The sequence below is a fragment of the Diceros bicornis genome, chromosome 7, assembly GCF_020826845.1.
Source record: "Diceros bicornis minor isolate mBicDic1 chromosome 7, mDicBic1.mat.cur, whole genome shotgun sequence".
Classification (NCBI taxonomy): domain Eukaryota; kingdom Metazoa; phylum Chordata; class Mammalia; order Perissodactyla; family Rhinocerotidae; genus Diceros; species Diceros bicornis.
In genome coordinates this window covers 86,051,418-86,070,183 of record NC_080746.1, presented here as the reverse complement: position 1 = coordinate 86,070,183, position 18,766 = coordinate 86,051,418, and the positions used below count along the sequence as shown (strand labels likewise).

General features: G+C 45.3%; 1 protein-coding gene across 2 annotated transcripts in view; it reads left to right on the top strand.

Moving 5' to 3' along the window:
* Positions 1-18,766, top strand: part of MPPED2 (metallophosphoesterase domain containing 2) — a 167,561-nt gene that overhangs the window by 46,453 nt on the left and 102,342 nt on the right. For both annotated transcript variants that reach the window (XR_009220838.1, XM_058546185.1), the window contains exon 3: positions 719-900. Coding sequence is in view for 1 of the 2 variants with exons in the window: in XM_058546185.1 (XP_058402168.1) it covers positions 719-900 (182 nt within the window). In the remaining variant the exon portion in view is untranslated. The remainder of the gene's footprint in view (positions 1-718; positions 901-18,766) is intronic.

Here is an 18,766-nt window from a genome sequence, read left to right as displayed (position 1 = left end):
CTCTGACTCTGAGCGTTTGAGCATCCCCAAGTAAGCTGTCGTCTCCCTCGGGCTGCAGTAACTCACTGTGGGGAGGAAGGAACTGGACAAAGTGCTTTCAACATCCAAAGTTTTTTAAAGCCCTGTTATTTTGGCATACCCTCCCTCCCCACAATTCGATCTGTGAATCTCTTAGCAAAAACAGGAAGAAATGGATGTTGAACGAAATTAAATATAAGTACTCTCTGTCTCTCCACATCTCAGCGGCAGAGCATGTGCAGAGTATTCTCCATAAATTAGTTCATTGCTTAAGTTAGGCATGTTTAAGAAGGAATAAATTAGTTATCCATTTCCTAATGAGTAGTGGGATCAATTGGAGCATGATGAGAGAGAAAATAGCATAATTTTGCTTCCCCAGTTGGGGCTCAATATCCCTCAACTTCACCGTTAATCACTCTATCAGTTTCCTGGGTTATTGCCGACTCTACATATGAGATATTCTTTCTTTTTAATTTTCCTGCCAGGTAAGTAAGACTTGTTGAATTTGCCCAGTGGGGTTGCAGATGGGTGATGCTGTCTCCTTTGCACCCAAAAGTGTCCCTTGTTATGGTGATCCCCTCTGGCTTTGCATCAGTTTGTCTGGGTGCGTTCGTGGATAAGTATCGATATGTATGTGCGATGACAATTACGAGGGTTCTAACGTATTTAACTGTTATGGGATCTGTTATGTCTACTTTAGGGTCGACCCCATCCCATATGACACTCCAAAACCAGCGGGCCACACGCGGTTTGTCTGCATCTCAGACACACACTCCAGAACAGATGGTATCCAGATGCCTTATGGGGACATCCTTCTCCACACAGGCGATTTCACCGAGCTGGGACTGCCCTCAGAGGTTAAGAAGTTTAATGACTGGTTAGGTAAGGAATGATTGCGTTCTGGCGCCCCCAATTAACCTTCCCGTCCGAGTGTCACTCACTGCGTCCTAATTGAATTAGCTCGCTTGGAAGCCAGCTCAGCCACTTCTCATATGATGCGAGGTGTGTCCAGCTTTAATCCAATTCTGTTAATTAAAGATGAATTTTTAGATATTTAATTTTACTGTGCATCCTTTCAGTGCCTGGCCTCGGCGGCTCTGGGGTAAAGGGATGGAAAGCTTTGAAACCGATCTCATCTCGCCCATTCTGCTTTAATGAGGGCATTTGTTGGCACACATGAGACCTAGAATCATATTTTTAATTCATTGGCTCTGCGATCTTTCCCAGATATTATGAGCAAAATGTACAAATGACCTACCAGTAAGAGAACATTTCTAAGAAATGAAGGAGGTTGTACAAGTCCTTATGTGAAACGACGGTCCTAGCTCAGGCTGCTGGGGGCAGCTTTCCTAAGTGAACCAGAGGGTGTCCTAAGACCCTGAAGACATAAGATGTCCTGCTGTAAAGCTCCCAAACTTGGAATACGAAACCACCCTACATACTGTGAAAAGGACAGTGGCAACTTTGTGGTTACTGCAGAGGCACCCACAGGTCTGGTTATGGGAAAATGTTGGCTTCTGGGGCAGGCAGTTGCCAAATATTAGCATTACAAGGCAATGATGGGTTATTCTTAGCTAGATGAGATGACAAATCTTTAAGAATCTTCTTAGGTGAGGGAAAGAAGTGCAAGGGTTCTGAGATTTTAGAATCTCTAAAGAATTACATAGCAAAGAGCAGAAATCACTCTGGAAGAGTAATGTTGTGAATAATATGTCAGCCAACAAGAATTACTCAGGAGATTTAGGCAGAAACTTGAAAATTTGTTTTCCATCAAACTAAAGCAGGGTTTGAGAAATTTTTAAATATTTGATTAAATGGTAAAATATATGTGTTAATGGAAAAACAATATTCATTAAAAACGATAAAATATTTAAAAAAATAAACAATAAGCCTAACTGATAGCATAACTATTTTGTGTTTTCTTGTGACCTTGTGCGTCTCTCTGTTTTGCATAGTTGACATCAGCGTGCATATCTGCTCTTTCAGTTTTGGTTATTTTCATTTAATAGCATGGGTAATATTTTAAATGATTTTGCATCATTTTTGTGTTTATCCTTTTTAATAACAACATGACATTCGTACTGTTCTATGCTTGTATTTAATAAGACATCCCTCTCAAGATGAACGTTTAAATTGATAACGATTTTTCCTCTGATAGCTAGCCCTGAAGTGTGTTTTCGTTTGTGTATGTCTGTTTGCTTCCCCTGACTTAGTTCTTAGGGTAAAATGCTGTGAGTTAGAGCACTGAGTGAGAGGATGTGGAAAGCTTTATGGTTCTTGCTGTGCGTTGGCACCTTGCTTTCTGAGGGCCTGTGGCTGTGGGCTTCATGAGCAGCGCGTGAACGCGCCGATTTACCACGGTCTTGGTGCCTGGATGCTGCAGCTTTGCGTTTGGTGTTGTTCTAGCAGGTGTTTGGTCATCTCATTTCAAACAGCAAGATACCTTAACTATCATTCAGCATCGTCTCATTTTTACAGGTGACTCAGAGAAGCAGAGAAATTAGGTGCCTTTCTTGGAGTCCTCTTGTGGCAGAGCCAGGGCTATCATTCAGATCTTTTCACTTCTCTTTGGCCTCAGTAAAATTTCCTTTTAAGTATGATTATCTCTTCATTTTAGCAGCTTTTATTTATGAACTATTAACGGGCAAAATTATTCTGGGTTGAATTTCGACAGTTTTTTTGTTTGTTTGTTTGTTTGTGAGGAAGGTCAGCCCTGAGCTAACATCCGTGCTAATCCTCCTCTTTTTGCTGAGGAAGACCAGCTCTGAGCTAACATCTATTGCCAATCCTCCTCCTTTTTTTCCCCAAAGCCCCAGTAGATAGTTGTATGTCATAGCTGCACATCTTTCTAGTTGTTGTATGTGAGATGCGGCCTCAGCATGGCCGGAGAAGCGGTGTGTCAGTGCGTGCCCGGGATCCTAACCCTGGGCCACCAGCAGCGGAGCGCGCGCACTTAACCACCAAGCCATGGGGCCGGCCCTCGACAGTTTTAAACTGTTCTGTGATGACCGAGTCTCAACACAGAAGTGACCCGGCTGCACTGACAGTGTTGACCTTCAAAGAGGGAATGAGGCCGTGGCAGGCATTCACAGAAACACAAGGCAGGATGGATGCTGGGTGTAATCGTTGACCTTGGGCAGCTGAGTCAACCTCTCTTTTCCCCTTGGCTTCCCTCTGCAGAACTAAGGATTAATCCTACCTGCCTTTCTGGGTTGTTGTACAGATTAATCAGTGAATGATTACTGCTGGTGTGTTTTTGTGGGCCATTAATAACTGGATGGGGAATGTGGTGAATGAACCATCAACAGATATTTAAAGGGTGAAAACAAGAAGAGGTCAGAGGAATTATTTAGTAGATTGAAGTAAACACTGGGAGCTCTTCTAAGGGGAAGTACCCCATAAATGGAAATGTGCCGTAACTAAGGAAATAAAATGATAAGGAAACAAAATGCTCAGGTCCAGTTGCACGGTCAGTTCCTTCTCTTCCCGTTTCCCCCTGATCTTGTGAGGCAGGAGGATGAGCGCAGAGTGAGAGACCAAAGGGACCCCACGGGACATGGATGGAGAACTTGGGATCCCCCAGGGAGGGCCCAGAATAGCTCAGTTACCCGGCAACCTCCTGGTGCTCTGAGGGTGAGAGGTGGGTGATTACGCTGCACCCCTTGGTACTGTCGGCAGCCTCTCACCTGAGAAGGTGCTTCCAGCAGCAGGAGCTGCCAGGTGGCTGGGCAGAGTGGGGTCAGGGGTCACATCAGTCTAGGGCTTTTGCCAGAATAGGGCATCCAACTCCCACGGGCACGGGTCCTCCCAGATTTGGCAGGCCCTCAGAGTCCGATGAACCTCTGCTCCATGTCCATCTTTCTCCTCTGGTCCAGACTGCACTGATGACTGGAATCCACCCCGCCATCCCCGACCCCCCTTTGCTCTCCCAGCGGGCTCATCTGTTTCTGCTACAGGCCAGGCACTCCTGTCCCTGTAACGTCCCTCTGAGGTGCTCCTGTTGTCCCCATTGCACAGATGAGGAGCTCAAAGCTCAGTTAGGTTAACTTACCCAAGATCGTGTAGCAGATAAGAAGCTCAGAGGGGCTAAGAAGTACCCGCAGGTTCATTGGACTAGTAAACCAGGGGCTGTCTTACCCCACAGTGTGAGCCCTTGTCCTTCACTGTTCTGTGATATTATGGGTAGGCTGATGGCAGCTGGGAAGCCCGCACGTTTTAGGCTTGAGCTAAAATGCAGGTGCTTCTGGCAGCTTCATGTGGAAGTTGAGTAGCTGTGTGACCATGTGCTGTTATTTGAAAGATGTGTTTAAGCCCTGCCTGTGTTGAATCTCACCGTGACCTGCTAGCTGCAGGGCCCTCGAATCCCGTGAGTTCCCTACTGGTTCAGAGATGCTGGGTCCTGGCTATATGTACTATGTCATCTGGCAGGCATAGCACATCAAGTTGTTAACACAAAGGAATGTGTGAGATAAGCTAGCACAGCACAGGGTCATAAGAAGAGAGGACTGAAGCTAGGCGCACTCAGAGGATGGCGAGGTGGTGTAGCATATAGTGATTTCCAGCAGCTGGAAGAACCAGCTTTGAATTTCCCACCTTTGATAAGTTGCTTAATCTCCTGAGCCTTGATTTCCTCATTTGTAAAATGGGCGTAATAATAACAATGCACCCACGGTGGTTGTGAGGATTGCTCTGTGACGAAGCTTGTACCATCTTCACACAGCCCTGGCCAGTAGATAACTTCCCACACATAGTGTGGAGAGAGACAGCAGAGCCAGTGTCGTAGGATCCAGAGCAGAACCTGGAAGGGGCCACACTGGGGATTTAAAGAAAGATTTGGAGCATGAGGGGGAGCAGCTATGAAGTAGAGGCTGAAGACAGGCCCCCCTCTTGGCAGTTAGACTAACCGGACAGAATATGGGGCTCTAAGACGCCTTGGAGTCCCACCTCCTGCCTTGGGAGAAGGGGAAACTGAGGCTGGGGAGATGAAATGACTTGCCCAGGGCCACTCAGATAATGGCCACGTTGGGCTGGACCTTGGATGGGGAGGGGGTTGAACTGACATGTGTTGTCTTTGGGTGGTGGAGTGTAGACACGGCCCCTCTCCCCCACCCCCAGTTACACGGATCGGCCCTGTGGTCCTCACAGTGACTTGTGAAGTAGGTATTAGCTTCTCTTTTACTTATGAGGAGACAGAGTCTTGGTGAAGTTAACTTACCAGGGTCAGATGACTGAGAGGTGACCTCAGGATCTGAACTTGGGTCCATCAGACTCCACTTCCCAAGTGTGTTCTCCTGTCTTTCTCTGTTCTCAGTCTGGGGCCTGGGACCCTGCTGGAGGGGCCGTGTCCCAGGTAAGATGGTGGTTCTTTGAATAACAGCCTCCCTGACACACACGTACGAGGTCACGCACTCAGGGTCTGCGGGCGGTGTGTGGCATGCTACAGCTGTGCTGCGGCACAGCCCCCGCCTGTGAGTTGGCCCACGGGCGGGCGTCGTGAGGTGGGGAAGCATTCTTACCATGTGGCGTGGCCTGTTCCAGTGGCGGTGAATTATAGCAAAGTAAATATCCATGAAGAACTCTGAAAACACGGCCAGTCGCAGAAGCTCCAAGGGGTGGTGTAGTCACGTTGTGACGTGAGCATTTCTGCTCTCGTTTCGGTCCTTGAAATGGGCAGCCCCCGGTGGAGCCTGAACATCTTGTCTTCTGTGGGCAGGTCTCTCCCACTTAAGGCCCTTGAGTTACAAATAGCCGGTATATTCTGGCAGCTGCTGCTGTGGCTCCCAGTGGCCCCTTCCTCCAAAATCTCTGCCAAGGGTTGGGGAATGAAACTTTAAATCTCTGTCTCTGCCACCCTGAGGAGCCACCAAAATCCCTGTTTTTCACCTCTGCCTGGTCTGGCTGATCAGACATCCCAGGTCTCGGTCTCACAAACAACCTGCCCCTCCCTCCACCTGGCTGGTGCCCCCGGGATTGTCTTCAAGGGAACCAGCCTGGGCCAGAGAGACACATGGCTCTTAGGGCCGGGAACTTCGGGTTGTGGGAAAGACGCACAGATAAATCTTCCACAAAGAAATACTGTTTAAAATGATAGTTAAATCCTGTGGTCCCATTAATACGTTGGCTCAGATATGCTACAGGTATGACGTGAAAGGGCATGGGTGAACAGCACTGGGATCCTAGCCACTCAACCGTGACAACATTTTCTTCTTTAGCTTGACAGAAATGCGTCTCAGTCACAGACATGGCTTAAAAAGAAACTTGCCCACAATAGAGTACTTGCCAGTTAGAATGTGATTGTTTTTATTGCGTTTTGGTAAATTCTGAGCATCCATGCATTCTGACACCACCGTTGTGCCTGCGGTACGTTTTGGGAGGCACTGGGCGGTGTATGGTCTCCTTCCCTTCCCTCTGTGTTCTCGAGACCTCTGCCTCTTGGCAGTCTGTCCTGGTGCCTTGTTCTCGTCCTGCTGTCCTCTCGTCTCAGAGTGTTTTTGGTGGCCTTCTTCTTGAATATTGCGTGTACGTCCATGGCTGCTGCACAGAGGAGCGTGAGGAGACCTTGTCATTTGATCCCACATCCACCTTCTTCTTTCTGCCTTTCAGTTACACCCACACCCAATTTCCTCCCCCTCCCTGGATGCACGTGCCCTCCGCTCCCCATTGAAACCCTGTTCCCACTTCCTGGAATGACTCCTCCTCCAGGAGGGCGAGTTCATCTTCTGTGACTGTCAGAGAGGCCGGTTGACGTGATTGTTTACTGTCTCTCCCCCACTAGACAGCGTGTGGGTCTCGAGGGTGCCCCACGTGCCCAGTTCTGAGTATGGGGCCCTGAGGAAGTCGACGCACATGAAGCCTTGTCGAATCCCTGAGTGGGTGAATGGACACGAAGGTTCAGGGCTATTTTTTCACTTTTGGCCCCACTTCAAAATTATGTAGGACTGTATGTAAAATGTCTTATCCTCCCTTCCCTTCCGTTTCTCCTCAAAGTATTTGTAACATCCAGTTGGCTGTTATTAGTAATTCCTATGTCTGTGCGGAAATACTTAAAAAGGGTTTGTGGTTGTTGTTTTATTTCCTATATTATAATTAATATTAAATCTTGGATGGCCTATTCTTTTAGCTGAGAGTTTATCTATAACAATCTAGTCCGTCAAAATCCCTTTTAACGTAACACCGATGCCATGAACTTCTAATTTTCGCTTTTCTGTGGTCTCGGTTGTCACTGAGTAGCTCTGAGCTTCAGTTTCTCCAGGCCTAAAAGAAAGAATGAAAGTGCTTCCAAGGAAAATCTCAGGAAAAGGTTATTCTCATTTGTAGGAGCATTGTATGCATCACGGCCGGGACAGAGTGACTGTAACAAACACGCCAGATCTACATCTACAAATCAATTCTGCCCCTTTCAGGATAATCGTATTGGGAGACTGTGTTCTTCCCATGGATCTTGCTATTGGCCAAGAGTTTTGGAGCCGGTCTTGAGGGAAAGCTTTCACAGCCTGAGCTGTTTATTGTATTATTATAATACATGTGATACATGTTCATTCCTGGTAACTTAGAAAGTAGAGATAAGTGATGGAAGGAAACAAAATTACCCACGGCCAGAGGTAACCACTGTTAACGTGTTAGTGTGAATCTTTATAAGATGTTTTATAGTGATACATATGTACACACACACGTTTTACCAGAATAGAAATCTTAAGACCATGTTATAGTCTGTTTTTCAACTTAACAATATATCATGAACAACTTTCTACATCAATAAATATGACTAAAATAATCTTTCCCCCAAAAGAATATTTTCAATACAAATAAGATACACATACATTATAAAAATTCAAGTATTCGATATGTGCAAAGTAGAAAATATACATTCCTTTATAATCCTATTTTCAGAGTAATTACTAATTGGTGTATCTATGGCATTTGGGAAATTTTTCTACTTTCTACTTCTGTTTTGAATATCCTCAGTAGCAGCAATCTTCACCCTTTAAGGGCTTTTTGTTTAATGACTGTTTTTTAAAATTAATAGCACTGTGCATATTATCCTGTAACTTTAAAAAACCTAACCTGTCAGGCCCCGTGCAGCGGAGCGTCCGGTTGTGAGGTGTGCTGTAGTTTATTCATCCAGATCTCTGTTCCTGGACACTGAGGTGTCTTCATTCTTCTATTGTCATCTGGTGTCGTGGATGTCCCTCTTGCTCTCTCTTTGCAAACGCCTTTAATTATATTTGTAGGACATCTTCCTAGAAGTAGAATTGTTGCTCTAAATGATATGTACTTTTTTAAAAAAAGTTTTATTATGTGTTGTCCAATTTCCCTCTATAAAGATTGTAATTTCTCCCTAATAATCTGAGTAGTATTTGAGAGTTTGTGTCACATATTTTTGAATGTCCTCAGTGGCAGAAAATCTTCACCCTGGAAGGGCTTTTTAGTAATGACTACAAACTCTTTTTTTTTAGTTGTGAAAGCTTCCACACTCTTTGTGCAAAAAATGTAAAAATGGTAACAGAGAAAAAAATTAGGATCACCAGTATATCCTCCAGTTCACAGATGACTGCTGCTGTCAGCTGGTGTGTATCCTGTTGTGTTTGCGAGTGCACGCTTGTGTGTTGATGAAAGAAAGGACAGTGTGGTATAGGGTCGAGAGCGTGAGAACTGGATTTTATGTGTGAATCCTGGTTTCAGATGTGTTAACTCTGGGGTCTTCACTTTATTCAGCTGTAAAAGGAGATCTGTTAATGCTCCGGATATATAACCTACAAGGACTATTGTGAGGTCGAATAAGATGGTGGTGCCCAGCGTGCACAGGCAGTGAGTGGTCAGTAAGTGTCCCTCCTGCTACTGCGTTCTCCCAGCGTGCGGACGCTCCTTCCTGCCTGCCCTGAGCTGCTCTCACTCCCTTGGAGAGTGGAACTTCAGGGAACGTGGCCTTACAGTCTTTGTGCCACGGTGACCCCATGGCCCTGCCATCTCCTTTCCAGGCACCCCAGACCCAGCACATGTGCACATCGCCTTTGATTCTAATCAGCCTCTGGACCACACACCTGAGGGGCCAGGCCTCCCCTTTCTGTCCCCCTCTTGAGTTTCCTGTCATGGCCCCCCGTCCCAGATCTGTACTCTGGCTCACTCATTCTCCGCTCCGGTGTGACCTCCCCTCCTTGTGGTACCGTCCCTGCCCACCAGCGCCTGTCTACACACTGCAGCACGCCCACCTTTGGTGGGATTTCAGGTTATTGCTTTAAACTCTTACACACAGAATGCTTTCCAGGCATGGCTTGCTCGTTTAAGGCTTCTGATTTTTTGAAACAGTACAGAATTGTTAGGATCTGGAGTTTGTCACATGGACCAGTGGAGATACACCATTTTGAGTAAAAATCAATGATGTGACATAGTGGCAGCTGCTCTCCTGTGAGGTGCCTGGCGGATCCCAGAGAGAAGTTTCAGAAGTGGTTTGAGCAGAGGCGTCTCATTGGAGTGTTCGTAGTGATCTAACTTTACCACCACTTAGCGATCATATCTAATAAAGAGGCCAAGGTGTGAGCTTTAAGAAGGGCAAACAAGAAGACTTCTCCCATGACTCACAGAGGAGAAGGTGCCCGAGGTCCTTAGAGCCTGCGGTGCCCTGATCCTATTATCTAGAGTTTCTTATCAAAGGACTTTCTTCGTCTTTAGCTTGCTCACAAAAACAGTATCTGACATACTGTACTTTTCAGTTTTTTATTCATAATTTGATTTTCCCAGTTACCATCCTAGAGTTATAATTTATTTAACAGCTTCTCTTTCTCTTTCAAGGAGAGTTTTTTTTTTTTTTTTCTTACTATGACATTCTAGAATTTCAAGAAGTGTCTATGAGTTGTCTCTATGTTCTGTCGTGTGGATACAAACGTCCTGCGTTCTTGTCTGTGAGAGTATAGGACGAGTATTCGCCTAATCCAAGTAACAGTTGATTCATGTTTATTATGTACTTGCCTTCTTTACCTTGAAGAATCTTTTGTCGTAAAGGGAATGACCTCATGGTCTAATTCATATATAAATACGTTTTCCCATTGAGGACAAAATTAACTTCAAAGTATAGTTCAATTTTGATATAGAATTAAGTAAAGTACTTGAAAAAAATAAACCCAAGCACAGAGTAGTTGAATATGCTCAAATAAGTGAGAATGGATTTTGTTCCATTAGAAAGGATCGTTAGTGACCTGAGGACGTGATGGCTAGGTCGTTGGTGATCCATGTGAACCTGATACTCTTTGCTATGGCCAGCCATTTTCTCAAATTACGTTAATTATAATGCCTCTAATTTATATGACATCTTTCCTCCAAAGGACTTAAAGTACCGTTGAGTATATTAGATCATTAATGTTTATAATGGTCCAGGGAAGTTGATGTGGGCAGACAGCATTATCCCTGTCTTGCTGATGGATGGATGGAGATTCAGAAGGGGGAAGGACAGACTAGGGTCGTCTTGTGAGCCAGTGCAGGAGCTGGGACGAGAGCTAAAGTCACTGGTCGTTGTCTTCACTCTCCCAATGTTTAATTCTAAAGCTTCCAGCTTTCTCCTTCGCTGGAATATCTCCATCTCCTAAAGAGAAATAGCCGTGGGCAAGACTCGTTATTGCATCAGCAGAACAGAAAAAGCCAGGCCAACGATTTCCTGAAAAGGGGGAATCTTTTTGCATTTTACTGTATGAAAATTGTATGCCTATTAAAAACAAATAAATAAAATAAAAAAGGAGCTCTTTGGAAACAGAAGAGTTCCTAACTTTTCCAAACTATCTGGCCCAAGAGGGAAATATGAAGCCCCCAAACTATATAATGCTAAATCCTGGAGCAGGATCTTTGTATCCCAGAGCATGAAGAGACTTCATCCTCAAGAGATTATTTGCATATGATCTAAGTGTCTTTGCATATGATCTAAGTGTCTTCTAAGGGCCAGGTCCTGCTTTGTGGTGGGCACTGAGGATGCAGAAGGGAACAAAAGAGTGTGTCACTGCATTCGGCGTCCAGCCTCAGATTGTCAGTAGTTGTGCGTTGCTTAACGACGGAAAACGTTCTGAAAGATAGTCATTAGGCAATTTTGTTGCTGTGTGAACATGACAGAGTGTGCTTTCAAAAACCCACGGGGTAGAGCGTACTGCACATGAGGCCATAGGGGACTAATCTTATGGGACCACTGTCAGATAGGCGGCCCATCCTTAACTGAAATGTTATGTGGTGCATGACTGTGATTTCCCGCATTTTATAAATTAGGCAGCTAGAGCTCAGAGAGTTTAAATAAATGTCTGATCCAATTTTGCGCAAGTTTCTTAGTGGAGGGCCCAGGACTAGGGGCTTGGTCTTCTGCCTGAGTGTGATGCCGTTTCACATCCTATGCTAATTCTGCACGTCAAACCTGGGAGATTATTCTCCTTCTCTGAGATTTTATTTGTAGAATGGAGTACTGATTTTATCTTAATCTCTCGCCAGGTACTTGCATCTTACTGGAGACTAGGTATTTTGCAACACAGATGGTACAAGATACATAGATACCTCAAAACCACTGTACCTCAAACTGAGTTAATATCGCTTCCAAATACTGCTCATTCTCCTGAACTCGCCTTCTGATTCACATGATCATTGACCCAGGCACCTAAATCTTCGTGTCTAACTGTGACTGAATTGTCGGTTTTACTTCCCGGGTGTCTGTTGGTCCCTGTTGTACCTAAAGAAACTGCCAAGACTCTGATGCCGTTCACCTTTCCTGGAATCATTTAGTAATAACGACACTTAGCGAGCCCTCCCTGCTGCCTGACCCTTCACAAGAGCGAACTCGTCAGATCCTCAGCACGTTCAGGGTGGCTGATGCTGCTCTCACCATTTTCGCAGATACGGGCATGGAGGCGCAGGGATCCTTTTGCATGGAGCATCCCATCTGACTGATGTATTGTGGAATGCACTTTAGGAACCACTTACTGCTGGAGTGGTCTGTGGTGGCATTCAGGGCTCTTCATGAGCTGGTCCAATCTGTCTGCCCAGTGCGTCCCCACCATACTTCTCTCCTTGGCTCTTTGGGCTTTTGTCTTACCGTTTTCTCCCTTGCTCTTTCTCCTCTGACCACAGAACATTCTACTCCATGGTTGTGCCCACCTGGAACCTTTGTCCTTATCCGTTTCCTTGGTCTGTCAGTGTTGGCTCAAACGCCACCTCCCTGGTGAGACCTTATTTTTCCGACTTGTGAGTCTTCTTGTTTATCGTCAGTCTCTCTCTACTGAATGCAAGCTCTGTGGGGTCTGGACGTGTCCTGTTTACACTGTATCTTCTCTGCCTACAACACTGCCTGACGCATAGGAGCTGCTCAAAACAACTGTGATGAGAGAATGGATAGACGACTGAGAGCAGGCTCCAGGAGAACAGTGTTTCTCCTGCTCCCTGTTGTGATGTGGGGTTGCCTACTAAGTGCTCAATAAATTTTTGCTGATTAAGTGAACATTTGCTTCTGTTGGTCCTGCTGCCTGCCTGCCAATCTTGTTCTCTTTCTTCTGTGGACTCTTGTCCATCCTTCAAGGCCCCATCCAAAGGTTACCTCTGTTAAGAAAGGGGCCCTGTCTCCCAGTTGACTGTGGTCCCTTCCTCCCTCTATACTCTGTTCACGCCATCAGCACAGGTTACTGTATGACCTCTGGTCTCCCCTTTCGATTTTGAGTCTCCCGAGTGCGCACTGCCAGCAGAGTCTTTAGCAAATAGGGACTGTTAATAAATGTTGGGTTTCCTTCGCTTCCGGCTCATACTTCCCTGAACAAAATGCGTAGCTTCCCTGACCTTCAGCCCCCTGGTCTCTACAACTAGGAGACATAGTCACAGGGTGGTGGGAGGGAAGTTTGAGGCACATCCTCAGAAGGTACCAGGAGCCAGGTGATGTTAGAGATGAGCATTTTGTTGTTGACATCACATTCCTCGTCTCACATCCGAGGCCCCCGTCTGTGTGTCCAGGCCCCACAGGTTTCTGGGTAAGGACAGTCATCCTTGTACCAAAGTGGCCCCTGGTTTGAGTCTGAACTTGCTGATGCTGCGTAGATCACTTGCGTGGTAGCTCCCCGCCTCCTCCCAGCCACCTGCATCTTGTGTCCTGCAGCCTCTTTTCCAGGGCTTTGAGTGCCATTTTCCTGGCCCTTCAGGCTGCGTGGAGAGTCAGTTCTGCTTCCACTCTATCGCCAGACTCACTAATTCTTGACGTTCCCCCTCCCCGCTCTGGACTGATAAATTTTCATTCTTGGTTTTGCGTGAGAGTCTTCAGGGTTCCGCTCTGCCTGACCCCTGTGGTCACTCAGTGATTACAGGCGCCCGCCGAGGTAATTTATTCACTTTGTTTTGGTGTGAACATGTCCCAAGGGGCTTGTAACTGCTGTAATCACTTGACCCTAGTGACTGTTAAATGCTTTAAACACAGTTATTTTAAATTTATAATTGTTTTCATTAAAAATCCCTTATAGTAACTTAACTGACCTTGCTGTCAACGTGGCATTATGTGCAGGGGGAAGAACTGAAAATATTATGATGCAGATGATATAGTGCTCATCAGAGATACGGGCAGTCATTAGCTTGCCCTCCACGTGCTCACTGGGGTCGTCAGGGAAGATGAAAGAGAAGAGAACATGATTACAGTGCTGTCCACTGAGCTCAGGACGGCCGCGCCTGCCCTCCGGGCTGGCTGCTCACCCAAGGAGCAAGGGTGGCATGGGGACTCGCGGCACAGCAGGAGGGCCATCACGTGTGGACAGCCCAGCTCACACCCACAGGCAGCCCCAGTTGATTAATCATTTTTCAGTTAACATTTTTATACTTCTTAATTTGAATCTAATTTCAAGTTTCAGAAAAGTTGCAAGGATAATACAATGAATTCCCATATACTCTATGTGCAGATTCCGCAATTGTTAATGTTTTGCTACATTTGCCTTATCGTTCTCTCTCTCACTCCCTCTCTCTCTCTCCGCCCCCCCACTCCCCCCCCCCCTTTCCCTCTCTCCCCCCCCACCCCTCCTTCTCTCTAGCTCTGTCTATCTATCTGTATTTTTTTTCTGGAGCGTTTGAGAGTAAGCTACAGACATCATGCCCCTTTACCCTGAATATTTCAATGTGTCTTTCCTAATAACATGGATATTCATTTACATTAACCCACTACAATTTTCAAAATCAAATTTAAATTGATACAGTTCTATTATTTAATCTACAGACTTTTTTTGGATTTTGCTAATTGACCTAATAATGTCCTTTATACCAGTTTTTTTCTGTTCTAGGATCCAGTTGGGTTGCAATCAGTTTTAAAAATCAAAGCAAATCAAACTAAATTAAAATACTATTTCTCACTTGCGTATCCTTAAGGAGTGAGGGTTTATAATGGAAACCTGATCCTATGAAGTTAGTGTATTTATCCCTTCATTTCTAAATTATAATTATGAGAAGAGCTGTATATTAAGTGCCAAGATGCTACGTGGGTGTTTTGCAAACACATTAGTTAGCTCATTCAGTCCTCCTAGCCAGCATACAAAGAAGTTATTCTTGATCTGAAGCTACAGATGCTGCCCCGACCGTGCCCTGGGTCACACGTCTCTAAGAGCAGTATCTGTGCTCTGAGCCCTGCATTTCTCCGTGGCCTACAGGAAGGCTGGGACTGCAGGGTCCTAGAGGGGCAGAGGAGAATTGGGTGATGTTAGATTTCTTTCATTTCCAGTTTTTGCGTTGTACTGGCAAAGACCAGAAAACATATTTGCCTTGGAGAGTTACCTAGTTTTTTTGCTCCAAGAGATGCTGCCTGGTATCTTAATTAATTTTAAAAGTTAGTGAGATTATTAATGAATGTTGGATAAACTCAGTTTGTTTGATGGAAGGCTGCTAGACTGCTGGCCAGAACGTGCTGAGTACTGAGATCAAAGAGCCTTGGTATCCTGGCCGGTGGTTCTCAAACTGGCGCACTCAGATCTCTGTGTTTCTGGCCTGGCCGAGTCAGCCCTTGTGGAAACTGGAAGGCGCATTCCAGAGCCGTGGACTGAAGGTTCTTGCAAAGACAGTTGGTTAGTAGGCGTTCGTAATCTAGCCTAGAAGGGGGTTCATCTCCAAACTCACAGTTAGATCCCTACACCTGGTTTGTTTTTGTTTTTTCTTCTTGTTGTTGTTTTTCTATTTTATTACTTGGGGAAGGAAACGAGAGTTGTTCTGCATTTTCATTTAAAAATTTTTCAGTTTCTCCAATACAGGCATACCTCATTTTGTTGCCCTTTGCAGATAGTACATTTTTTTTTCCTTTGGTGAGAAAGATTAGCCCTGAGCTAACATCTGTTGCCAATCCTCCTCTTTTTTGCTAAGGAAGATTGGCCCTGGGCTAACATTCGTGCCCATCCTCCTCTACTGTATATGGGATACCGCGACAGCATGGGTTAACAAGCAGCGTGTAGGTGTGCGCCCAGGATCCGAACCTGCGAACCCCAGGCTGCTGAAGCGGAGCTCGCAAACTTAACCACTATGCTACTGGCCCAGCCCCACATATTACATTTCTTATAAGACCCTCCACCAGCAAAAAGATTATGACTCACTGAAGGCTCAGGTGATGGTCAGCATTTATTAGCAATAAAGTATTTTTTAATTAAGGTATATACATTTTTTTAGACATAATGCTATTGCACACTTAATAGACTACAGTATAGCGTAAGCATAGCTTTTAGATGCACTTCGAAACCAAAAGATTTGTGTGACTTGCTATCTCGTGATATTCGATTTATTGTGGTGGTCTGGAACCGAATCCTCAGTATCTCTGAGGTGTGCCTGTATGTCATTCCTGATCAGGGCTGCTGCTTGTCTGTAAGGTGCTTTTGTACGAAGTGTAAAGTGGCGTCCCCTGGACCCGGTGGGTACGTGCTTATTGAATGGCACACAGCCCCCACTCATCCCCTTGGCTGCTGCTCGTGCGGTCAACAACCTCTGCAACCATGTACAGCAAACTTCAATTTTAGTCTTCTGTTTTGATTTGTCCCACAAATGAACATTCTTTTTATTTGCTTTTTTCACATTTTATTACATATCTTTCATTAATTTTCTTATACTAGCGTTTACGTCTATTTGTCACCTTGTGACCTTTGGATATTGTGATATATGACATTTTTATGTGCAGTATTTTGAAATGGGGTATTTAAGGCATTTGATTTTTGCCTTTGGAATAGTCCACAAAACACACACAATTGTAAAATATCTCTTTCTAATTTTGAAAATTAGAGGAGATTTTTATGATGTTCCAGAAAAGAATTACATTGGTGAAAAAAATGACTTTTATTTTTGATTCCACTTCCTGTGTTTCCTGGCTCTTTTCACATCTGGAATTTGTTTTAAAACCCTATTTAGTGCATCCAAAATGAATAATTAAGCAGCTAACTACGGCATGCATTATTGATCTGCCAGATTCAGATGTTATTACAGCAAGTTTTGTGTGCATTATAGAACTGAAGCAAAATTTTTTCCCCCACGTTTCCTAAATTCTGTTGAAACTTCAGGAGCAGGAAAGAATCAGCACGTTTTTTTCTTCTAATTTCAGGGTAAAGTCGTACAATTAAACTGTTGTCTCCCTTCTCCCTGCTGTTTGTGGGAATGTCGCTTACGCTCTGCTTTGAAAGGGGGGTGGGAGGCGAGCTTTCTCTGCTTTGGGGAGACGCGGCTCGCCCGTGAGGACAGGCCTCTGACTGCAACACAAACCCTCTGAGCCTTGGTTTCTCTGTGGCTGCTGAGAGCGAGAGCGTGTAGGTCTTCACTTCCTGCCTCTCCGTTATTGCACGTTACACAGCCGTTTGTGATTCAGTGCCCACGGTCGATCCGGCCCCGACCCGTTTATTCCCCGTATCACCTGGGCTTGGAATTGATCACCAACCAGGAGCGTGCAGTACTTGTCTGAGTGGTGGTGGCAGAACTGGGGCCACCAGCAGGAATGCTGGATTAGTAGCTGTAATTTGTGAGTTTCTTGGGGATTTAGGAAACCAAACTGATATTTTCATATTCTTCATTTTCTGGGAATCCTTTCTTCACAGAAAGCCTGGATTCAGAAAGCAGTATAACCACAAAGCCTAAAAATGACTTATATTTGAATTGATAAATGAACCTTTAAACTTGTATATTTAGCACGGTGAGAGTGAGATAACTTAAGATTCTCCTATAAAAACAGGTAGAAATCAGAAATTGGAGAGTGTCTTTTGTGGTCAGATGTAGCTTTTGCTTCTGGATTTTTTTTTTTTTTTTTGCTAAGGAAGACTGGCCCTTGGCTAACATCCATGGCCATCTTTCTTTACTTTGTATGGGACGCTGTCACAGCATGGCTTGATAAGCAGTGTGTAGGCCCGTGCCTGGGATCCGAACCTGCGAACCCCAGGCTGCTGAAGCGGAGCGTGTGCACTTAACCGCTACACCAGCAGGCCAGTTCCTAGATGTTTTGTTCTTTGAGAAGGCCCCGTGCAGGTTGGGTGGTGAGAGCCGTGACTCCTGCCACCACAACCGTGAGCGTGCGCAGCTCCTGCCCGCTCTGGTCCAGTGTGACAGGGACCCGAGGGTGTCCAGTCAGTCAGAACATCAGCAGCGGTGACACCCTGTAGCCGCGTGTGTTTGTGTTTTACTGGAAGCACACAGGCCTTGGCCAGTCACCTGGGGTGGTGCGAAGCCTTTCTGTGAATGGGACACACTGATTAGAGATCGGCACTGCCTTTCTTGGGTAAATACACGTGTAGTTTATCATCTTTATCTCAAATTTATCATGTTTATCCTGTGTCCATTTTAGTTTACTTATTGGCGAGTGAGAACGTAAAGATGCTTGGAACGATCTGAGCGTAGAGTACTTTTAGATTTTATGACTCCTTTCTTCAGGTTTTAAAGTGGCCTTGTGGACTCCTTATGCAACAGCAAATTTTACAGTTTTGCAAAGTTCGTGTGTAGTCATTTTAAGTAATATATAATTACATGAGATGATTACGGTGAAAAGGACAGCTGGCATAAACTAGTCTGGGGACGCCACACGTGGGGACAGAAGGCATGGATGTCACCAGGGGTAACTGTGAGTGTGGTTAGTCACTGTGCTGTGGGCGGCACTCAGCGTGCATCGCAGACGGAGGAGAGGGTCAGTCAGAGTGTCTAGGATTTCTAGAGAGACCTAAAACAGAGACTGTGTGGTCTTGGGTAGACGTTCTGTAGCTTGTAATTTGCCATACGCTCCGGCAGTGTTTCTCAGATCTAAGTTTTTATTCTTGCTCGTGATCTCTCTGCCTGCCTTGCAAATGTCAAAAAAAGCAGTCATAGATACCACTCAGTGATAGGGAACAGGGATTTGTTCACAAGTCAGTGTCTATGGGTGTGTTTTTCGTTTTTATTATGAATAAGCAAAAATACATCTCAGGGTAAGATTCCACAAGGTATCAGGAAGGAGCCTATGTTTTAAAGAGGGTCGTGTCTGCTGGAATATTTCAGACATGGGCTCAGCGAGGTAAACTTGGAAGCTCCCTTGCCGTGCCCAGATGGACGGGCGCATGCTCCGTGGGGTTACGATGCTTCTGGACTCTGACAGGGTGGTTTCTGAAGTGTGTCTGCCTCATCACACGTGCAGTGTGCAGTGTGTCACACAGCTGTCTTTAAAGTTTAGCAAGGCTCCTCAGTACTGTTGGTGTTAAAAATCTCTTCTACCATACGCGTGTGTTTGAATCCCTCCTTTGTAAAAATGTGTGTTTGTGGTGTGAGGAAAACATGCTCAGTGTTC